Genomic DNA, 24,296 nt, shown 5'->3' with positions numbered 1-24,296 from the left:
ATGTGTTTTTAAATAAACATGTATCCGTAGAATCCAATGTTTTACTTAAACTGACAGACACAATCCCTCGTTAAACCCTGAATGTCTGTACTTTTGACCATCACTCAGCCTTTATTTGTGTGTTACATGACTCCCAGCGCGGTGAGAAGGCGTGACAGTCAAAAATGTATCATCCGATCATTTCCACAATGCCTCTGCCCTGGTTACCCATCATCCACTTCACTCCCATTAGGTGAAGCTGAGTGGGGCCCGCTCCTCGGTGAGGGTCCTCATCAAACTGCTGGTTTTCATCCACCTACCACTCTTACACAAGGCTCTTCTCTCACACTTGTTTCCACAGAAAGTCATTCATGCAGCGACCGCATGCTGCCTGAAGCAGGAAACAATAAACCATGAACCTCAAAATTCTGTTGTAGTCGCAGGAAATGTCTCACTTTGGTAAAGGTTGATATTGAATTTCTGCACCACTCTGGCACACGAGAGTCAAACATGACGAGGATCATTTCCACGGATTTCAGCTACAGCAGTTTGAAAGATCTCTGTTGTATCCAATGCATCATATGACGTGCAAAACGTTATTGATTCTTCACACCGAAGTTAAGACCCTCTTGTGCTCAGAACAGGCCTAAACCCAAAAGGGGATTCCTTTCTTTAAGTCACATGACGACTTAAGCACAGCAAAACATTTAAAAAGCATCTCAAGAATCTCATTCCATTGTTGTGCATGTGAATATACTCAGTTAGCAGTTTATTAGGTACACCTAGCTAAAACGTATGCAGTGTGCTACACCAGCATTAGAAGAGTTCCTCCCAACGTGAAGGCTTCAGTTTGTGCTGAAGCTGTGTTAGGGAAGTTTTAATTGAACTTTATGGTCATTTTGCAGGCTTCAGTTTGTGATGCGGTTGAATTGTAGTGTTTACATTTACATTTAACATCATCAGAAAGGAACAAACTAAATGTGCTTTATCTTACTCCCTCTTTGTTTTACTCTTACCCTATTTTTCAGAACAATGCTGTGTCAATATGCGACTACTGGTTTTATTCAGTGACTTATTTCATCACAGGTCTCCTGCTTTGCTCTTTCACCGTTTTGTCACTGATATTTAACACAGTGCTGCCCTCTGAAATTCTCCAGCAGTGTCACATTAAAGGTCAAAGGGCAGAGGAGGCACTGCTTCCACAAGTCAGCAAGATAATCTCTCATTTCACTATCTGTCAGGACAGAGGTCCCTGGTGTTATTCAGTTCACATTCCAGAAGATAGACATTACATCAAGAATGTGACTTAAATTTTACAGAATGTGGTGTGACTTTGGGCCCAAAATCAGAGGCAGCATGACAAATAAAACTGTGGTGAACAATATGCTCTTAATATAGAAAAATCTTATCAACACAAATCAGTATATCATCCTTTTAGATATTGATATATTCTGTTTCCTGTAAAACTGTTATAGCATCTGCTTTATGAGGTCCGATAGTCTGATGTCCGATAGTCTGATGTCTGATGGTAACTGGTTTGACTCATTTCATCAGGTTTCTGACAAATTAGTTTGACTTAAATAACGCAACACATTGTTACGTCACACCCAATTTCCTGAAATTAGGTTTTTCCAATTGGAAAACCATGCACTCAAACCCCCTAGTGGTACTTAATGCTAAGTCGTGTGTGGGTGGTTTGTCACTCGAATATCAATTCACAGGAAAACAAGTTATGAAAAAGTGTAAAGTACATCTGAGAAATTGATTCCAGCATGTACGTGATAGTGCCTCCATCAGAAAGTTACTTTATAACCCTGTTGTTGATTTATAGCCGGTGCAGTGACCCATGTTCACAGTGTCAGACCTGCAGACAGAAAGCAGTTTGTGAAACGTATGTTGACCCATTAACAATGTGGGTTAGTATGTATTTCACTGGCTCCCATGTTACTCAGTGGATGTGAAACCATTGGCTCACATTAGGAAGGATGTCCTCTGGCTTGCTGTATTACACACAATAGGAAGAGGGCGCTGTTCTTTCAGTGCAGTCTGTGGCTTTATGGTGTCTTGACAATCGTCTCAAATAGATGAGGTAAGACTGACGTTCATGACAGCCTCACCTCTAGGTCTCATGTCTTTGGACCTGTTTTGAATCGTAGCATTAACTTATATCAGAATTGAATTAAAACATGTGACTCAAACTGAAGTTGAATAGTCCTAATAGACCTAAAGTCTCGATTGATGATTACAACCCAACAGCCGTTCTCACATAACCAAAATTTAAAAGTCTTTGAGTAGAGGACAGTTACTGATGATCCAGTGGATAATAACCGCACCATCATGACATTGGAGTCTCCTTCTCCTGCTCTATTTTGAGTACAAAATAGAGACCTGCCAGTTTCCTCTGAGAAACCTGATCAGCCCCCCCCCTCACACACTGTGTGTTTTGATGGACTTGGGTCCCGGTGGAGAATCTGTTATAAATCTTGACATATTGATGTGTGACCTCATTTTGTCCTTTAAAAAGGATATTAGAGAGATAACTGCAAACAAGAACACTACCAGACAAACATTACACTGAATGAGAAGATACATTCATTCTGACACTCATGATTCCCACTGGGAGCTCAGTGAAAGACTGGGGAATACGACCTAAATTACAAAGTCGGCATTTCTATTTCTATTGTTAATTAGTTCTTTGATAACATTGTGGGTTGAGCTACATATTGGTCTTAAACCCCTCTATAAATAGATAATATATATATATATTATAGATAAATATCTTCTCAAAGACCTTGTGAGTAAAGAAAGCCAACTTTACTTTGTGCCTTAGCTGCTGATGTATGAGCCTGTGAGAAATGTCCTACTTCTTAACACCAGCACAATGTTTCTTTCCAGCTGGCAGAACATTTTGTCACTAAATTTCACATAACTTGAAAGCAGGTATTGTTAAACCTTCAGGAAGTGTTGAGGGGTTAATTCAATAAGAAAAAGAGAAATGTAGCAGAGGACTGCTCTCCAAAATAGTTTTTCTAACACAACATGAGTTTTCCTCTTTTGTAAAGCACAGTTTTACAGTGAAGAATGAAACCCCTTCAGTCCTAATCACATTTTTGTTAGACTATAGCTGTTAAGTTGATTGGTGATTAAACTTCACTGATCCTCCAAAAAATATTTCCTTGCAGAAATAAATAAGTTGTAGTTAATAACTTGTAAGCCGCCATCATTGTTTGTTTGTCATCCATATTTAAAGTTAGAAGGGCGGGTTACTGGAGTATCAGAGTGACTATTGGCAGGGTAAGGGGGGTGTGACTGCAGGGGGTGTGGAGTGAAGGTGTTATTTATGGATTATTATGGCAGATAGCCCCTGTATGGCCACAGGTTTTCACAGTGGGAGGTGGTGGGCCTGGTCAGCAAAGAGTTTCACAAGAGGATAAGTTGATGGAAGTGAAAAATATTGTATCAGTTTTGAAAAGGAGATCAGAAGATCAGAATCAGAAAAGATCAGAAAGATGAGAGTTGGCTCATACAAGGAGTTGAACTCTGGTTTTACATTGGTCTCAGACACACAGCAATGAACAAGGACAGAAAACTGAACAAATAAGTTAAAGAATTTTACAAATTACTTAAATTATAGTGGTGGATAGACCAGACTGTTCTGTACAATAGCCCATGAAAGTAAAGTAGGAGGATATGCAGAATATTGGAAACACTAATGAGCAGCACCATAAAAGTACACACCATGAGAGTATGTACAAGTCAAGTGCTTCAGTAGTTTGTAAACAGTACGAGTTGAGCAAAGAAGCAATAAGTAGTGCAATGAAGTCAATGATAAATATGTGGACTGGGGATAGATATGTGCATTATATGCTGTACATTTTATTTACACTGGGATCACTTAGAATATCCCGTATGTGCGTGATTTGATTAAAGTGATAGTTCAGCGATAAAATAGTTTTGGGACTTAAACTGTTTTTACCACTTTTTAGTCAGAAACTGTTTTAGGAAAGAATGTGTTTTTTTGTATTTGATGCCGTCGGAACTTATGCAAAATAAAAAAAGGTTATCTTTGTGCAATTGCTGAGTATCTATATGTGATCAGTTAAAATAATTATGATTGAAAGAGGCATCCAGAAAGTTGAGCCAAACAAGGCAGGTGATTAAGATGGAGTGGGGGGGGGGTCGCTTTTGCCATTTTTTGCATGGTGTGTCTGAGAGAAGGTCCACGATCACAGACTTTGTAAAATCCATGGTGTTGGTTGATCATCCTCACTAATGCAATGTAACCTCAATTTGTGCAGAAGCAAGAAATCCCACCACGGTTTCTTCAGGGATTGCATTTCGTGTGATTCTTAAAACTGCTTTGGAGTGAAATCAAGACTTTTCACCACACGATTGTGTGAGACACATAACGAATGTAAATTTTCACCAGGCTGGACATGTGTGCAAAGTTTCCGGAGTATTTTAAGCCTGTTTAGAACGTAATAAATGTGTTGAAAGATTGCAAATAATAAAAATACAGGGTCCCTGCCCCGCTCAGGGCTCAGGGCCTAATCTTGAGGTCTTAAAACTAGATTTGGCCCCAAGGTGGAGGAAAGACGACCAGTGAGAGTTGATATATGAAAGAACTTGAAGCGGAAAAAAATTTCTAACAAATTTTGAATTAATCAAAATATGTGGAGCCAAATCGAATGGACTAAACCTGGAGCTGTACATGCCCCTGGGCAGTTGCCTGCTTTGCCCAGTTGTTAATATAACCTTGGCCACATGTTAAATGTCTTTGTCTTGCCAAATACATCACATCTTGTCCATCACTGTATGGAATGCCGCTGCTATACGGCTGAGCACAAGGCCAGACTGCAGCGCATCACTCGCTCCGCCGAGAAGGTGATGGACTGCGACCTGGCTCCCCAGGCCAGAGACAACAGGGACAAATGAGTTCCCACGTCTGTTTGTTCAGGCCCGGGACCCAATCACTGCACTGCATGAATGTCCTCGCCTGCGAAACCTGAACTTCCTGTGGCCAGAAAACGTTCATAACGTACATACTTGAAATTGTGAATATCTAATATCTTATTCTAGTGGGATTTTTTCATATTGTTTCCTATTTTTATGTTTTTATATTCATGCTTGGACAAACACACCACAGCAAATTCCTTGTGTTGTACTTAATAAACAATAAACATCAATTCTGAAATGAAAGGTCAAGTTGGAAGAAGCTTCACCTGCTCTGAATTGCTTTGCTGTTAATCAAATATTTTTAATAATAAAATTATTATTATTATTATTTATAGAGCACTTTTCAAAATCTAAGTTACAAAGTGCTTTACAAGGGCAGCAAAATAAAACAGAGCACAGCAAAAAATGAAGGAATCACAAATATTAAAAGACAGAATTAATCTAAAAGAAACTCTTAAAGAATGATAAAAGTCGGTTTTAACAAGGGATGTTTTAACAAGTGACTCAGTCGGTTCGCTGCAGGTTGTCTTGGTCCAAGTCGTCTCCTCGGACGCGGACGCTCATTAACTTGTTCACTAAAAGGACCCGAGCGGCTCCTGTGGGATGGAAGCGGAGTGAATGGGTGTGATGTCCCTTTAAAGGCTGATGCCCCCTGCAGCGTCGTCACTGCGCAGAGCAGTTTGAACCAAAAAGCGGAGTGACCTTCCTCCGCTCTCAGTCTGAGAGGCGCAGCACTGAAGCAATAAGCCGGTCGCAGCTCCAGCACTCAGCCGCATTAGCCTCAGAAATGAACAACAACTTAGTCGGAGATGAAGTCGGGTAAGATCCGCTCGCTGAAGCCTCCTGCCGCGGAGGCGACCCGCTGTAAATCCTCCTCGTAACTCGCAGCCAGTGCGCTCTCCGCTCCGAGCTGTCATTTGACAGCTAACGCTAGCTAGCAGGCTAAGCTAGCCGTAGTAACTTAGCTAGCCCGAGGAAAGACGGGCAAAAAAGAAAAAGTGAAAGTAAATCGTTGAAGTCGCTCAGTTGTTGGTGTTTGTGGAGGAAAGAGCCGCGTTGGTCTCCGGCGCTGTCACTCACCTTGACAGGGGGAGGTGTGGAAGTGCGGTTACTTATTTCACTGTTGTTTGCGGTTAGCTCGGAGCCGCTTAGCTTAGCTGTCGCTTTGCGAGCGAAGCGAAAGTCTCCTCTTCTCCGCTTCGCCCGAGCGAGGACATTTAGCGGGCACCGCCGGAGGATGGAGCCTCTGACCCCCCGCTCCTGCCGCAGCGTCCATCAGGGGATGTGTCCCAGCGGTTCTCTCGACGAAACGTGTGTTAACTCGTTAGCTTGTGCGATACTAGCGCCTTTTAAACTGCCATTAAACTTCCAGCTCCGGAGTGCGCCGGTGCGCATGCAGGGAGCCGGGCAGCCGCTCTCCTCCGCTCGGAGAGGGTCACACTCGGGCTGCTGGAGCCTGGAGCCGGTGGAGGACTGTGTGTGTGTGTGTGTGTGTGTGTGTGTGGGGAGGGGGGGCTGCTGCAGCTTCTGGAGGCGGCTCGGTGATGGGCTCTGTCCCGGAGTAACTTACGTGGCAGGAGGTTCATAAAAATACCTTTTATTGTCGAGGCCATTTCAGCCGGTGTTGGAGGATTGGACCTGAATATGAGTCACAGTGAACGGGTGTGTGGAGGTCTCCTCATGCTGCAGCAGCCTGGCGCCTCGTGTTGTGTAATATGTGTGTAGTTCACTGTTTAGTCAGCTGGAGCTTTGTTATGGTTCTGAAAACTGCCATCTTCTCCACAAAGACCTGAGAGTCTTGTTCATCCCCCTGGTCAGGCAGTATGTTTTCTATGGTTTTGTGTGAGACAGTGCAGCAATGCTTGTCTGGCAGTTTATGAATAACTCAAAGCGATGATCAGTGACTAACTCGATTTATCATTTATCTGCTTTTCCCAGGAAACTTTTTGTGGGTGGATTGGACTGGAGCACCACACAAGGTAAGTCGCACCTGTTTTAACTTGTGAACGCTCGCCCACTTCATGTGCAGAGTAATTTTTAATTCCTGGGAATTTGTCTGCATGGCTGTTGTAATCTTCACTGTTATGTTCATGGTCTTGTTTGGTGGCTGAGTTTGAATAAACCCTGCAGATTGTCAGGTCACAAGTGGGTAGTACTTAAATACGCAGTACATGTACATTCGGATACTATTAGTATTTTTGGCTTCTGCCTTTACATCAACAGTGAACGGTATTTAAGTGAATTGTGGTGTGATATTAAAATAAGTATTAATAAGGGTGTGTGTGACATGGTACCTGGATATAATGGTGACGATGGTCAAGTGGACGAAGATAGTAATTTGTTTTATTTGTTATTCTTATCGTAAGTCCTGGTTCAGTATTGTTGTGTTTTATTCAGAGAAAGAATATTTATACGACTGCGTTGACACAATAACACTGATGTATTTGCTGCAAGTGGTTGATTTTGTAGAAACATAATTGTGCTATGTGGAATACAATGTTTAAATTTACTAATGTCTGGTCCCGTACCAAACTGATATCAGTGCAGTTATGATAAATGTGTCGCGCTAAGCAAAAGATAACATTTAACTTTTTCATCTCCATAATTACAGAAAGTAGCAAATATTGTATGAAGAAAAAAGTTGTGTATTAATGTTAATAACCCATCAAATTACTGTATTGATGTTATCAATATCCCGAGTTAAAGTGATCAAAATCACAAAAAGACCTTAGAGTATATTCTCCCTGTCACATTTCATAATTACTGATGATCATCGTTGGTAGAGTCTACATTATTAGTGCAACGTGCCTGTGTATACATCTCTCTTTCAGAGCTGTGCAGAGTTGGTTTTGTCCGTCTAAAGCTTCTTTCCACTGGCTCATGCTCAACTAGCCATTGTGTAACTTTGCACAAGGGTTTGTCCACGTTAACATTGAGATCTGAACCACAACGCTGTGTTACACCGAGCCTGTTTCTCCGCCGATGCCCTGGGGCTTTTAAGCAATGAGAAAAGCAATTACGATAACCCTCTCCAAAGTGACTCCTCGTTTGTTCAAACTTGTACGCTCATCTCCATGGGCGTGTGCAGGCATTACTGTAGTTGGTTGTACGTTTGGTGCTATGTGAGATGACAGTGGGTCAGTGCTGTATTTGCTCTGTAGGAGTGTCAATATGTGAGTTGAAATTGTTTCCCTATAAAAACATTGATATAATCCACAATATTCTGTCAAAAGACAAAATCAAGGTCACTGAATGACGGTTCCCAGTGTGTCATAGTTTTAGTTGCAGTTGTGGTGCAGGTTGCTGACGATATTTTAATAGTATAATTTATTGTAATTATAGTACAAGTGCTGTAAATCATCACTTCTTTGTGTTCAGGAGCCAAAGTGGGCTAGGTTCAATCTTTAAATTAACACATTTGCAATATTACTGTATAAATCTGTGCTTATTTTTGGTGGTCCTTTCTTTCTCTTCTCAGAGACACTTAGAAACTACTTCTCACAGTACGGGGAAGTAGTAGATTGTGTCATCATGAAGGACAAAACTACAAATCAGTCGCGAGGCTTCGGCTTTGTCAAATTCAAAGACCCCAATTGTGTACGGACAGTGCTGGAGACAAAGCCGCATAATCTTGATGGAAGAAATGTGAGTATTTAAAAAATCAAAGTATCAGATAGTCAAATCAAGCTGAGTAATCTGCCAACGCTTAGTAACTGTATGTCATCATCCTCAGTAGTTAGAAGTTATTCATGGAGAATTTTAGATTGTACTTGCCTGCAGCCAATAGTACAGATGATGAAGACTGATATTTGCTTGCCCAACAAGACTTACCTGTTCAAAGATAATAACCAATATTGGCACCAACGGTTGGAATTGTCATAGATGGCTGAAAAGAAAGTGTTGTCAATCTAGTTTCTCCTTTCGATTTATTGTGTCATTTGCAGCTCCCTCATGAACTACATCTTGCCCCATTGGATATTTTGACTGAGGCAGAGAAAAGCATAAACTTTGGCCACATATTGTTATGAGTGTATGTCCTTACCCTGTTGTGTTAGGTACTTAAATATACACATTTTAAGGTACCTTTACTTAGAGAAAACGTTTTTCTCTCTCTCTGCTGTCAGATTGACCCGAAGCCATGCACTCCCAGGGGGATGCAGCCTGAAAAGACTCGAACCAAAGAGGGCTGGGTAAGAGGAATCTGATTTCTTATGGCGAAGGCAAGGCTAGGTGTTTCTGCTGGACTAAGGCTAAAGGCCGTCAGTCTCACCAACCCCTCCTCCTCATGAGGTTGAATTCGGAGATCTTGAGCTTCATTAATAAAATCGCTCTGACTTTAACCTTCATTTTATTTTCAGATACTTAGTTTTTTTGTAAAAGACTGGGATTTTTTTATTGTTAAGATCACAATGACCAGCCGTTATACCCTTGAGAGTCCTTGGAATTGGTTTGGGGCTTTGATAAATCACAGAAGCGTTAAAGAACGTACGTCTTGTATCGACCTCTATTTGTGACCAAGAGACTGCAACAATTTCAGCAGATCTCTGTTAGAACATACAATAGCCTGGTATTGACCCGTAATAACGTCACAATTTTTCCAGATGATGATAAAATGACTCATGACGTTGTCATCGCCCTGTGTCCCCATGCTAAATATTGGAATTATAATTGTATCTTTGCATTATTTCGTTCTGATGCTGCAGTTTTCTTGATGAAGTTAAGATATAATATTTTTTCCTTGCAAGTGTCTTCTCTTTGAATAAAACTGTGAAAACACATAAAGATTAAAAGAAAAGCAAGCTATTATGATACAAGAAATTGCCTTTCAGCAGTGAACGTTTTGTCAGGCAAAAATCTCTGCACCAACTTGGGCAATTTGTGGGTCGATCAACAATGCTATCAAGCCCCTGCAGCTCTATTATAGTCATTTTGTCCCTTTGGGCAGCCAAGGGTTTTATTATTCTGCCGCTGCTGTCATTAAAACATTTTTTTTAAGTCACAAATTTGGCTGAAAGCACAGGCTTTGTATGTCAGATGCTTTTATAAATAAGGCTCTCTCCCCCCTACTGGAACTCCTTTCACTGAGTTTAAGTCATGTAGTTGGTGCTGAATGTTTTACTAACAAAGCAGAAGACGTAACTGGTAAAAATCGTTGTAAGCAGCATCTAGCCTGTGCAGTGCACAGCAATGCTCAGTGGTAGAGAGTAAGTGGAGGAAGCCGTGTTCTCTGATCTGTGGAGACCAGTGTTTGCATTGACATGACATGTTAAGAATTATACCCCAGGGCAAGAGGAGAACCTAATTTCTTCTGCACTGTCTGAATAGATGATGGCTAACTGGCCCCCTCTCAGAGTGATCCTTCAACAGACACTGAAATGCATACACTCCCTGTTTTCTTTCAGAAGGGCAGCAAAGCCGATAGCAATAAATCAAAGAAGATATTTGTAGGTGGAATCCCCCATAACTGCGGCGAGCCTGAACTCAGGGACTATTTCAATAGATTTGGAGTGGTGAGTATTGCCAAGCACACAATGCAAGTCAGTTCACATCATCATTAAAGACTGCTTGAATGGATGTGACATTGAACAGGGTCAATACTACAGTATATAAATATTGTGGGATTGTAATATTACAAGTATTTATTTGACCAAATTGAGGCTGAATATTTTAATTGGAATAAGAAAGCACCCTGCCTGGTTTGCTAAATGGAGCCACTGTTTCCCTTTGTCCCTTTCAAGGTCACAGAGGTGGTAATGATCTATGATGCGGAGAAGCAGAGGCCCCGAGGTAAAAGCTGATCCCGTTTTTTTTTTCTCTCCCCTCCCCATACCGTACCATCTTAAATCTCATGACAAACTATTCTGGCCCAAAGAGAAAAAAAAGCCCCTTCAGCCCCAGATGTTCAATTCAATTAAAACACTGTAACCCTTAACAGCAATTTATGTATGGTAAAGGCACACAATAAAACACAAAATGCAATAGAAGCGTGCTAAATGAAACCCGTACAAAGTCATTACCGTGGACAATAACTGCAGTGACAAATAAATCACTCCCAGGTCAAGAACATTAAATTCTTTAGCAGCCTTGATGGCCGTACACTCAGTCCAACATGAACAGATGGTATCTTGCCGTGTCCCACCTGACCTTGTGGGACAATTCCAGTCTGTTTCTAACACACTTATCTACTTGGTTACGTTTTTTTCTGGAAATAAATCATTCTCAAGTCACATTTTTTCTCAAACCCATATTAACATACTCATATTGACAGACCACACCCAGACACATTTTTGCACATTTGCTTATAAATTTCTCAATTATGTTGTTGGATAATTTTTAATAATTGTGAATAATTTTCTGGCGCATAATTGATTATTGAATTAACAGTTTCAATTCCAGAATTAAACCTTTTAACAATAAGGGATGCCACACACAGTAGAGCAGATTACAATACAGCTGCAGATCCTTGGTCCTTGGTCCATTAAGAATACACATGCCAAGTGTGAAGCCGATAAGATGAACATTTTGAGATATACGCTTAATATACAGACAGACAGTTTGCTGGATTTTGTAGATGTATGTAGATTTTTCAATGCTAGAAAATCTTCACTTAAACCTATGAAATGGAAGAAGTTTAATTTGAAAGTTGTAAAAATGAGTTTTTGGACGCAACGAGACTCACTAACTGAAGAACAAAAAGTAGGTGCTCACAACATGCATCTGGTATATTGAGAACGGGAATATTTGTCCTTCGCAGAGACCGGTTCCATCGAGGTCACTGAAGGTGATTATAATTAAAAACTCTTATCTCTTATCAACAAATGGAATAATTAAAATGTTTTACGTGTCCTTTCATACTCCAGAAATCTTTTCAACATGATTCCTGACAGTAGCGGTGACGGACATTAATATCTCAGAAAGGTTTGTCCAGATAAATCCTAAATGTATCCTGAGTGTCTGACATGTGCCGACACTTTAAGCATGGATGGCCTCACTGGGAATCAGACCCGTGCCACCGGCGGTGTTGGTGTCAGTCTCTGCTTGCTGAGTTACAGTCACAGCTGTCTCATCTGCATTTGTCCTACATAGCCATGATGTAGTGGCCACTGACCCACAACATGTATCACTGCTCTTCCTTTAAAACACCATACATTCTCTGTTGGGAGAAACCCAGAATAGTTTGTCATTGGAATTTAACATGATGTATTGCATCTGTAACAACCATTACATAATCTTTGATAGTGTAAATAATTTCTTTTACTAAAACCATTAGTCTTTGAATATTGGCGTAAGTTTTCTTTACCCTGATTTAGACGTACTTGATACATTTATCTTAAACGACCTAGTGTGTGTTTTCCCGTATGTAGAGAGTTAAGTATTTTTGTAAGTAAGCCCTTTTCTATTTTCCTTTCTTCTGTCCCCCTTCTCCTTGTGAATGGTTTGAATGTGATTAACTGTGTCTCTTTAAGATTTGTCTTTTCTCCTTTAGGTTACTGTGCATTGACTGGTAGCACAGAGGTACAGGCCAAATGTAAAAGCACTCAGATTTTTCACTTGGTCACAATGGGGCGTACACAAAGTTGCATCAAACTGTTAACTGGGCTAAAGCTTAAATGTTGCCAGTAATTACAGAGAGATGTTATTTGAGCCATTGAAGTCTTCATTTTAAATCTGTGTGTATTGACTCACAGCCGATGTTCACTTGCATCCTCTGAATTTAAGATTTTTAGTTATTAGGGGATATGGCCAAACAATAGATTGTAAATCAATTAATTGTTTGGTCAATAAATGAAGTGAGAAATCTCCATTAGATTTTCAAGTGTCAGATTTGTCTGACAAACAGTCCACAAGGCAAATATAGTTAGTTTACTGTAGAAAAGTAAGAAATCATGAAAATATTCACATAACATTTTTTCAGTAAAAAGATACTAAAATAATGATTTGACTGTCACACTTTTTGCCAAAAAATTAGGTCGATTGAGCTATTACTTGAAAAGTCGTTGAATCTTTTCATATATTATTATTAAATTATGTTCCTGTTCCGTGTGTAGTCGTCTGAATGACGGCTGGTCCACGTCAAGTTTCATTCATGTCAAATTATTTATAACCCATGAGTTTCATCTGTAGCTGATATCTGATTAGAGTCAATTATCAATTCCAGTGTCGCCGAGTCAGTGTAACCAAGATATGTCAAAATTTAATGTGTCAACTTGGTTTTATATTTAGTTGAAGGACGGGTCAATGACAGATGTTATTAATAGCGATGGATCGTGAGGCTGGGGAAACGCTTGGCATGTTACTATAGGTCTCCAAATTTCAGTTGTCTCACAGGAGGTTCCGTTGGATTGAGGTTAAGTCCCCAAGTAGAGATCTGCACACAACCCAATTCTGCCACGGCGGAAAGTTAATCAAGTTGAAAGTAGATCACTGCAGCGCGAGGCGGCCTGCTAACACTGAAAAAGTTCTGTTACAGATTGAGTAGTTTACTGAGCGGTCGGTGCTGCTGCAACAAGAAATCTGTAAACTTTGGGCTTCTTGTTGATGAACGTTGTGTACCCCCCATGAAAACTCTTGAGCAAAATCAACAACTTGTCACTTTGGGAAACCAGTCATGGCCTATATCTTTGTGTTATTGTTGTGAACAATATTTTAATTGTCCATTTTAGGCTTATCCTGGCTGACTCAAAAGTAAAAATACTGAAATTGGGAAAGCTTGGAGAAAGCTTTAGGCATTCTACAGTTTGTGTTTCTCCATATTTTTGTGATGCATTAACAATGGCTGCTGCGAGAGTGTGCTCCAAAGCAATATACCAAGGGACAGATCAAGGTGGGGTTTGGATGAAACAGCATGAAGTAACACAACGTGGTATTGGTTCAATTGGCATTTATCAATGTTAGAGGGCGAAAGAGTGACCTCATTGTTCTCTGACATTTCACGTGAAATCAAACACTGCACCTGTCATTCTGCATGTTGAGCAGTTAAACCCTCCTGTATTCTGTATTCACAAAATATTTCTCTGCACAGTAAAGAGAAGTTTCCCCTCAATCCCTCCAGGCCTTAGTCTTGGATTTGTGTTGTTCTGCAAGTCTGCGACATCATCCGAACCCCAGGAGCCTCTTGCTCAGTCTTGACGGATCCTCACTCTGCTGGAGCCCAATACTGTTCTTCATCTTGTGTTGTCACAACCCCCCTGCTACCTTGATTCACTCTTGGTCGTTGGCTAGGTTTTGGATTTATTACTTTCGAGGCCGAACAATCAGTGGACCAGGCTGTCAACATGCATTTTCACGACATCATGGGCAAAAAAGTGTGTAGTTGTAGTTTTATTTTACCCTTAAGATCAAACGGAGGCTTGGGTGACACAGTAAGAATTTTACCACGATGCTGATGTATTTTGTTCAAGTAAAATTTCCAGTGGCTTTCCATCAGTGACTGTAACATTATATGGCACAAATTTAGCATTTTAAATCACAGAATAATCAGGCTGCTGACATGTCTCATCCAATCTTGCTCACTCTATTGATCTCATAGTTTCTAAAGCCACTAATGCTTGACAAATGCTGTTATATTACAGTTTGAGCTGTCACCCAAGGCTTTGTTTATACTGACCACTCCTTTAGGATGTCTTAGGTTTCTTAAATTGTACTAAAAACTTCTAAATCAAACTGTTTTCTGGCTTTTGATTTGCCATTAAAATGAAAAATAATAATAAAAGTTAAGGCTGAATTTCACAGAATCACCTAAAGGATTGGTCCAATTCTGTTCTGTTTCTTTTGTTTTCTGATATTTTTGTTGGCAGGTCACTTACACGTCAACATGTTTTGTTTTATTTATTTATTTCATTTTTTGAAAATTTTAAAGAAAAAGCTCAACCCAGTGACCTCAGTTAAAGAATCTCCATACTGTGTCCCCCAGTTTTGACCATTTTAAATTTCAGGTTTTTTAAAAGAATCAGAAGTATCTAAAGTGCGGTTTAGGATCAGGCACAGTAATATATGCAGTTCACTTAGTGTTGACTTTAACTCAGCGGCTGCACCAGATGGATGAGGTTTTTCAGCTCAAAGACAATTCAGACAGTGTCAGGTAATCTGTCCATCTGGGAAAAGACAATAACTTCACTATGGCGCAGGATTTAAACTCACTTAATAACCTCCTGGCAAACACCACACACCTGCTGGGAACCTCAGCAGAAAACAAAACAAAACCATGCTGCGTGTTTTCATGCATCCTACAAGGATTGGTCCACCACTTCGGTTTAAAGTAGTATTAAGTGCTCATTCATTATAAACCCCTAATTTTCCCAAATTATTTTTTTTAATTAGCAGCTTTAATAATAAATACAGAGAAACCAGCAGAGAGACAGTCTCATTGATTTGTGGGCATAAGAAATTTCACAGTGTAGTTATATTCTCTCAGTCATATCATCATATGTCTCCTGCGTCTGTCCTTGATCTTAAAATGGCTGCGTTAAGTATCTTAAATATTTGTCTCCGAACACTGAAATCCTCTGTGTATATTTCAGCAGTTATTTTTAATTTCTTATTGACAATATTAAAGTATTCTCCCTTTTTGGGGAAAAGTGATAGTTATTGTGGTGTTTCTGCACACAGTGCTGGTTGTATATTTGGAGTCTTTTTATTTGAGAGTGGACAGTAGAAAGATGAGGAAAGAAGGGCGTCAGGTCTGAATTAGGGAATGACACCTAACAAATGTCCCCAAGGCAGATGTACACCATGGCTGTTGTGATTTCCTACAGCAGTTTAACAAACTAATATTACAAGTAAAAAATGTCAAACCAGCTACCAATCACCCTTTAATTTGATAATAAAAAAATATGTCAGAACTCACCTCAGACATGTTTCAGCAGGATTTCCGTCATGCTGATCAAAGATATAGCGAAGCAGAACAAGATTTATTTTTATTTAAATGTCCCAGATTATTACAGTGATGATCTCAATCCCATTTCCTTGGTAACAGCTTCAGCCCAACCTGTGTACTCTCCAGTGTGTACTCGCCCCCCTTGACTTTGCCCTGGTTTTTCAGCATGAATCAAGGCTCGACTTAATCCATTGTTCTTGACTTGACATTACCTTACGCTGGGACTTGTGGGAGCCTGGGAGATATGAGTTACGAAATTAGAAATTGGAGCACATCAAACTGTGGGACAAATCCCAGTTCTGCTGTTGGGGACTGTGCAGAAGTCATGGTATCCATCACTCGTAGCTGTGATGCCCACGGGAGAAAGCGCTCAGGTAGCTGCCGGCGGCGGCGAGGCCACTGCCGGAAACATGTGCATGTAATTAGGTCGACAGAGAAGGAAGAGGAGGCTGGGGAAGGTGGCACCACCTTAAAGCGGGGAGGAATTTGTGATTCGTTTTCCTCCCGCAAGGTGACCCCAATAACTCAACCTCTCAGTCTATTTCTGGTTGGCTCCCCCTTAGTCTCAGCCTGTTTCTTTGCTCTGGTTAACGGCTGGTAGCTTTGCCTAGTTACAGTCAAGAAAGTTTTCTTATTGGGGCAATTCATTTTAAATTGACTCAAGGCATCAAACGTTGACATCGGACAATATATAAAACTGAAATAAAAGTAAAGAAGTGGATAAATAGTCAGTTTCTGAGCATTAATAAAATAACAGTGTAAGACAACGACCCCTGAATAAGCCAAGTAACATTTCAACATAAACATAAACTAAGTCTTAATTCTAACATTAGGATACTTTTGATTTAGTTGACAGTATAATTTGACATTATATTGGTGTCAAACTGTATCAGTCACTATTTTCTCACCTTTGACACAGTATGAAGATTCAGTTTTAGATTGAAAAGACTGTTCATTTGTACTATCTGCATGTTTACTTTATATTCTGTTAGAACTGAGATACAGATTTCTCTCTACACCCCTCCCCCTCCAAAAAACTTATTCTGATAAAATAAAAATGAGATATTCTTTGTAAGCATTAGCTGGAGAAAGGTAAGTCATGACCTTCCATTAGACGTCTTTATCATATATAAAGGGCAATTCATTTGAGGAACAAAAAAAGAAATCTATGTTTCTCAGGTACATTATAAAAAGCCACAATTTAAAAAAACTGTAATTCATGTGTACTGTCTTTGTAATCTGATTTTTGGGCACTCTGAAATTCCTGCTTGATAATTAGTACCTGAGACACATAGCTGTACATCTCTCCAGGCTACACAGTAATATTAATTAACATAGCTGCCCCACATTATTCTGATAAACATAGAGTGAAACGTTTTCAACCTGGCCCAAAATGTTGAGATTGACTATCAGGGCTAGGAGAGGTCTGTCTAGGTGAGGGTCGTCTAGATCTTACACTGGTGTTGCCAAACGTGCCCTCCTTGTCCTTTGTCCAGGTGGAAGTAAAGAAGGCTGAACCTCGTGACAGCAAAGCTCCTGGCCAGCTTGGCCCTGGCCAGTGGGCGCCCAGGGGCATCTTGAGTGCAGCTAATGGTTGGACAGCACAGCCTGCCCAGGGCTGGCAACAGCCATACGGGCCACAGGGTGAGTGGGAACACGTCCCAGAGCAGAGCGAGTGAGACTCTTTGTTCAGAGGAAAACCCAGTAGTAACTGTTTTAATGTGTTTAATCCTCTCCTCTAACATTAACCTTGTGCAGGGTGGTCACTGGTTGTTCTCTCTGTTTGAATGTTTGAACTGAATGTTTGAACTGAATTATGTGAACATTGCATATCTCAGGCATCAGTGTTGTCCTCAGTCTAAATTTTCTTTCTCTCTTTTTGAAGGAGTGTGGGTGTCGACCACTGGCCAGCCCATAGGTAGGTGTTGTACCTCTATTCTACCACACAGAAAATATCTTGTCTTTCCAGTCTAAAGAATTCGTTTTTTTTTCATGTTGCACAACAGTGAATTGATCAAACTGCAGATAGGTGTGTGTGTGTGTGTGTGTGTGTGTGTGTGTGTGTGTGTGTGTGTGTGTGTGTGTGTGTGTGTGTGTGTGTGTGTGTGTGTGTGTGTGTGTGTGTGTGTGTGTGTGTGTGTGTGTGTGTGTGTGTGTGTGTGTGTGTGTGTGTGTGCCATGTGATCTGCTCTTATCTCTAAAGGAGAGAGCCTGCATTGAGGGAGGCCAATGGGCTGGTGACAGTTAGCAGCGCGTGTTATCACTGATTCATAATGGCTGAGGCTGCTGATATTTTTCTATTTGAGACAGATGGCAGCCTTGAATGTATTCCGGCCTCCCTCTGCTATTGGTCAGGCTCGGTTTCATATCACCACCTCCGGGTCAACCTGCAGGACTCACTGCAGTGTCGGCCCTGTGCTCACTCAAAGGATACCTCACTGTCACTCAGCTTCAGATAGCAACCTTCAAATGCAGTTTTTTAAAACCTTTTGTGTTTAATTCAGCTGTTTATTAAAACCATAACAAATTTGAAACTAATGTTGTTTGCATACATCTGTCCTGGAACCTTTCATTCTTCCTGTTATTGCCTGTCTGTTTAATCATGTGTGTATATAAACAGATATTTATATAAATCATACATATTACCTAGTTCTGTTCTCTGTTGGAGAAGGCGGGTATGTACCTCCATTGACTGCAGGCCGGGGGACACCCACACAGCCTCCATCACCTTTCAACGCATTCCTGGTCACATCCCCAGCGGGTGGCTTTGCTGCACCTCAGGGCTACCCTCAACAGGGCTACAGCACAGCACCTCAGTTTGGTCAGTAGCACTCGCTCATTACACTTTGCTGCTGCTTTGACATCACTACAACGTGCAAACAGATAATATGGCATATGTAAGGATAACACTGCGAATTAGTATGAGGAGTTTCTTAAATCTGATATTCCTATATTTTTATTAGAAGGGGGGGGGGCATGTAAAATGTGTAAAATGAATCCATGACAGGTTTTCTTAGCAGCTTTGCTGTTGCTGTGGTCAGGGAGGAACCTCCATCTTATCAGACAGGGACAGATTGCTGTGTTTCATGAACTGCTGCTTAAAAAGAAGCCTGCGTGGTGGATTATTACCTTGATCCAGTTCAACCTGTTAGCAGACCAAGCTGAGTTATGTAAATCATAGACCAACAAAAAGTGGAAAAGAAATCCAGACTTATTTGTTTCAAGTGTGTTGACAGAGTAGGGACAATTCAATTGGCAGCTGGTCCTATAAAAAGACGTGGTTGCACAACTTGTATTTTTACAGCCTATAATGAGATTAGATTTGGTGGATTAATTGATAAATATTTACACTATTTACAGATTTCAGGTGATCGTATGGTCAACTGGATTATTTAAATATTCAAAATGCAACTGAAGTATATTTTGCTCAAGTCAATGACTTTGTGTCGAAGATAATTAGTATTCTCCTGTTATAATGTACAACATTAATGAAATGAAGAAATCATCATTATAATCTTGTTCCTATCGAACAGGTTACAGTTTCGGCACACCCCAAGCAGACCAGTATGCTCCACAAGTTCCTCCTCCGCCCACAACTCCAGGAGCTGCACCTCTGGGCTTTGCCCCTGCCACCACACCAACTCAGGACTTGAGCAAAGCTCCCACCGGGCAGCCCGACTTCCCTTATAGCCAGTATGGTAAGAAAAACCTTGTGCACAGAAAAGTTTGCTGCCCCTTTCTCTCCCATTTAATTTGAATCGACCCCTCTGCCCTGCCCATCTCCCTCAGTATTTAACGGGTGCAACTACAGCTCATTTAAGTTCATATTTTGGATTGTAAAACAAGCAGGAGCTCGCTCTTGGTTCCATTTAGCTTGAACAGCTACACATGCATACATGCTTCCTGCATACATGAACCCCTCTGCCTCTACTGTAAAGATGCTGCTGAAGCTTCACCACATCCCGGAGTCTTCAGCAGGCATTTCTGTCAGGTTTTTCCAGCCTGGCTGTGGATTGGTAAAAAAGATTGGTAGGTCTTGGTGGGTTTGAATTAGATCATCCTGTCTTGCAATGTTTTTTTTGTTTTTGTTTTGCATTTTTATTTTATGTTTATTTTTAAGGGAGTGCATCCGTCTCCTGACTGATTTTATTTATTTTACTTGAATCAAATACTCCTCTTTTCATTTCTCTCGCCTCCACCTCCTGTTTCTCTTCCTCCCTGTCTGTGACTTTGCTGGTTTCTTTTCCTGGACTTGGCACGATTGCCATAAAAGAGCACCAGCATGACAATATTAGGCCCGTGTTATTTCTGGAAAAAGGCATGTCCAACCTGCCAAGTTACCTATCAAAGATTTTCAACTTGTCCATCAGTTTCTCTCTCTAGAGTCTAGAGATTTCCATGCTTGTGTTCAATTTGTGAATTTCCCTCCTGTGCCCTGTAGATATGTAAAGATATTAAAGTTCTGGCCAAGTCATTTTTTTTACCAATATGTCTGTAAGATTTCCTTTCAGTCTTTGTGGTCTCTGAACTGGACTGTTAGTCTGGTCAAATATTACCTTTGGACTGGGTTAGGCCCTGATTATTGTTTCTCCTGAATCTCCCCTGAGCTGATTAACTCTGCCAAATTTCACTCAGCATGCAGGGACTTGAAAATTACACGTTTCATCAAGCCACATCACTGAACGTAGATGATGATGTGCTTTATTCATTTCTATATTGAAAACAAATGGAGGGGCACCTTTTTCTGATTGTGTAGAATAAAGGTTTTCAGCCCTAAACCAAACGAAAGACTGAAATAATGTGAAAACTAACCAGCATCCAGGGAAAAGGAACAAGCTTTGTCTTCATCGAACATTCGCCCTTTAGACAACATAATTACAGATAAGAGTCAGATTTTAATTCAGAAACCTCTGATTTGGCTTACAGCTGCTTCACACTGCCGGATCTACATCTGAAGCAGTCATGTGGTCGCTGTCAGTCACGACAGGTGTCCATCTTGTTCAGTGTTTTCCTGCTTGTGCTTCTCTTCCATCCAGCTTTCTGCATTTAGTGTCGTCTGGCGTTTAGTCCAGTGATGGCAGCACAGAGTCACTATGGTTTTGGGAAATGGGCAGAAAATCCCAGATGATGTCGGTGTTGTGCAGAGAAATCACACACCCCTAACATGAACGTTTCTGACAACTGTAGCCACTGGATATGATGCTTTCACGTGAGGTTAGGAAAATAAAGTAAGTTTGTTAAGGTTAAAGTTAAGTTTGGCTTCTGTGGAGTTAAACAGTCTAAATATATTGGTTGTCATTAGAGTAAGGATCTAACCTGTGGTTTTGCATGTAAATTTATTAATGACAAATTATTTTCTCAATAATTCCCTTCCTCATGACTTGACTTTCATTACAGTACAACGTGAAACTTGAAACTTGGTTGGTTATTCATCCCAGTGTATTGTTGACTTTTCTTGTCAAACCTCTTTTGTAAATATTGAGAGATGACTGCAAAACGTCATGTTTGTTGTTTAATTTTAAATCTTTTAAATCTTAAAATCTCACCAGTGGAGTCCTTTATTGCTAAGTTTAAATATATATATAATATGCATAATATATACCAATATAACACAGCGAGGAGATATAACACATAGTTTATCTACCTCAAATTTTATTTTGATATAATTTTTGGCCTTACTAAGCACACAACAGTCATGTTATTTGACAGAAAGATACCTGACATGCTGCCAATTAGAAACAAGTTTCAAGACAATTCACGTAGATTTTTACAGTGTGCTGAAATGAATGCAAACCAAGGGTGGCTTGGAAGATGGGAAATTAATCTAGAAATTGATGGTCTGCTTTGGAAAATTTCTGTGGCGTGTATACAAGACATATTTTATTCAGTACGACATGCAAAACTGCTGGTGTGGTTGCGCTAGTCCCTGCTTTTATTTGCCCTCTTCTCATAATATTTTCTTTGTGTGAAAACATTTCTCATGTTTTTGGCATCTACCAGCATATCATGCGCATTTTACAAGATTTCCTGAGACGAGGCTGGCATGATTATATTCAAAGTCAGGCGTGCTAGCAGACAGCTCACAAACTCACACTCCATTTTGTTTTGACTTCCAGATGAAGCTGAGCAGTGCTGTAGTGCAGACCCAGTAACTGAGTGTAAAGCTCTTAAAGCTCATTAAGGGGGGAACTATGTAAAGTAGTCGGCCAACAGTATCTGGGTTCAGTCAACCTGGTCTCCTCATCTCATTGATAGGCTTGGGTAACTACCCTCAGGACCCCTCTGCCTACGGACCAACGCGTCCTTCTCACAGTTATGGTCAGGATGAGCAGGGAGGATATAGTGCAGGTAGGTGCCAGCATCGTCTTCTCCAAAGAAGCATTTTTTAAGTCCTGTAGAGTTTATAGAGCTGCAACCCAGCCCTGCCTCTTTTATTTTTTGCTCTGTGTTTAGTATTTTGCATGTACATTTTGCATGTACATACAAATTACTGTGTGTACTCTTGTATAGTAAAACACAGCCAGAGAAATTTGGCATTTTGAGCTTGAGCATGCCATCTCCCTTAGGGGCTGTGGTTTTACTATACCAAGACAGACCATGTCCTCCTTTCTTTGTTTCCTCACTGTCCGCATTGCTTTGCTGATTATAAAAGGATGATCTAATTGTCAGAAAATCTGTTCATGGTTCAGTTGTCTCTGTGCAGCAGCGCAGTCCATTCACCCGTTGTTTTTACCCCATGTACTGTCTCCACATTGTAGCTCAAGGGGTGAGAAAGGAAAGAAGATTTAAAGAAGGACACGATGCCAGTCAATTTTCAATCTCTCTCAGATTCTTGTGTCTGATGCTCCTGTCGGGACTGCTCCCTGTTTGAGCACCTCAAAACCAATGCTTTTTCAAATTGTCTTTTCTTTCACTTTTTCTGCCTCTTCTCTTTCCACTCCAGTTATTTATAACTCTCTGTACTCCAGTATTTATTGGTGACATTTACAAATCACAAGAGTCTAGTTCTAAGAGAATGTTACCAGGGCAGGAAAATAACCGATTATCAGCAAGATGCTGGAAAGATTTGGCTGCAACTGTGTTTTTAATCCATCCAGTCATCTGGTAGTTAACAAATCAGCCATATTTTAACCATGATGTCCCTTTGGTCTGGACAGTTGCTGCTGCAGCTTTTACAGGCAGTTTAGTTTCTTTCCCTGGATGGCCCTTGTCCGTTTGCGCCATCTAGTGTTAAAACCGAAGAACGCTGTGTGTGTTCTCCACATCATTTTCCTCAACTTAATTACAAATTTAAATCAAATTTCCCGATACTATACAATAATTTATGATGTAATGTCACATCCCAGTATTTTCAGTAGCCACAGCACAATAATCATCAAGAATGAAAATGCTTCACTTACAAACATCAGACACGTACCAGTAAATATAACGGTGTGAGGGTAAATGGCGGTTTTTGCCTCATCATCAAACTTATGAGTATTTTACACAGATCACTTTATCAGTACTTTTAAAGGACTAAGTGTTTTCTGTAACGATGTCTGGTGACTCTGACATTAAAACCCTCTTCTCCCTGCTCCCCTCTCCTTTTTGTTTTCCACCTCAGGGTACGGCCAGGACCTGACAGCCTTCGGCCACAGCTTCGCAGACCCCAGCCAGCCAACGGCTGCGTACGGGGCACCGACAGTGCAGCCCGCCAACGCCCAGAGTGCCGTCAATGCGTTTGGCCGAGGGCAGAACCACAACGTACAGGGCTTCCACCCGTATCGACGCTGACGGCCACCTCTGGCAATTGGCGCTGTGTAAAGATGAAAAACAAAAACAACAAAAAAAAGAAGAAGTCAGGGAAATGTTTGTTTTCGCTAAAAAGCAAAACTGGAGTCCTGGATCCTTCTATGGGATGAATGCACACAGTTTGTGAAACAGGAACCTTTTACGAAAGCAGGGATTCCAGTTAATTCTAAAGGGGTGTATTGAAACCCAGGTTTGTTTTGCCTAAGTTAAGGAAGATTCAGCAGAAAGAAGCTTTTTCCCCACGTCCTTCCCCATGTTTTATAGTAGAACTAAACTACTTTGCAATAATTTTGATTGTCTGTTCAAACACTAGCACAGAGACTATATGTAAAGAGACTTGCATATAAATATGTATATTTATGGTGGACACAAATGAAAACAGGGTCTCAAGTTTCCTCAGCTTTAAATTCTAGGGAAAAAATGTTTTTATTTTTCATTTGGTGAATTTTGTTTACTTTCTGAGCCTTTAAAGTTTGTTTAAAATGGAGATTATAATTATATATATATATATTATACACGAACTGTGCAATTTTTTAAAAAGAGAATTTTGTACGATAAATGTACACTTTGCTTGTTTTTTTATTTAAAGATGTAGACTTCCCTCAGGTGGCTGTTTTGGGTGCATTTTTTGCACTTATGCAAAAAGAAAAAAGGACAAATTATTACAAAAATAAATGTTTTATCGATACAATGA

At 40.5% G+C, this 24,296-nt stretch overlaps 2 protein-coding genes across 8 annotated transcripts in view; one reads left to right on the top strand and one right to left on the bottom strand.

Annotated features, from left to right (window-relative positions):
* Positions 1-348, bottom strand: part of gamt (guanidinoacetate N-methyltransferase) — a 6,108-nt gene extending 5,760 nt beyond the window's left edge. Inside the window, exon 1 of the mRNA XM_035175793.2 lies at positions 300-348. Within this exon, the coding sequence (XP_035031684.2) occupies positions 300-348 (49 nt within the window). The remainder of the gene's footprint in view (positions 1-299) is intronic.
* dazap1 (DAZ associated protein 1) overlaps positions 1-24,296 on the top strand; it is a 25,805-nt gene extending 1,509 nt beyond the window's left edge. Inside the window, exons 1-14 of one of the 7 annotated variants that reach the window (XM_047342771.1) lie at positions 5,601-5,754; positions 6,874-6,914; positions 8,414-8,580; positions 9,060-9,125; positions 10,338-10,445; positions 10,674-10,722; positions 14,158-14,240; positions 17,308-17,455; positions 17,697-17,729; positions 18,483-18,632; positions 19,345-19,509; positions 19,633-19,656; positions 22,025-22,159; positions 23,415-24,296. In XM_047342771.1, the coding sequence (XP_047198727.1) occupies positions 5,723-5,754; positions 6,874-6,914; positions 8,414-8,580; positions 9,060-9,125; positions 10,338-10,445; positions 10,674-10,722; positions 14,158-14,240; positions 17,308-17,455; positions 17,697-17,729; positions 18,483-18,632; positions 19,345-19,509; positions 19,633-19,656; positions 22,025-22,159; positions 23,415-23,584 (1,371 nt within the window). In that variant the 5' untranslated portion in view covers positions 5,601-5,722 and the 3' untranslated portion in view covers positions 23,585-24,296. Of the gene's footprint in view, positions 1-5,598; positions 5,755-6,469; positions 6,757-6,873; positions 6,915-8,413; positions 8,581-9,059; positions 9,126-10,337; positions 10,446-10,673; positions 10,723-14,157; positions 14,241-17,307; positions 17,456-17,696; positions 17,730-18,461; positions 18,633-19,344; positions 19,510-19,632; positions 19,657-22,024; positions 22,160-23,414 lie in introns of those variants that run through there. The other 6 variants (XM_035175787.2, XM_035175788.2, XM_035175786.2 and 3 more) reach the window with 6 other exon arrangements.

The sequence above is a fragment of the Hippoglossus stenolepis genome, chromosome 14 (genome assembly GCF_022539355.2).
Source record: "Hippoglossus stenolepis isolate QCI-W04-F060 chromosome 14, HSTE1.2, whole genome shotgun sequence".
In the NCBI taxonomy this organism is placed as follows: Eukaryota; Metazoa; Chordata; class Actinopteri; order Pleuronectiformes; family Pleuronectidae; genus Hippoglossus; species Hippoglossus stenolepis.
Note: the sequence above shows the minus strand (reverse complement) of the source record. Positions and strands in the feature narration are given on the sequence as shown.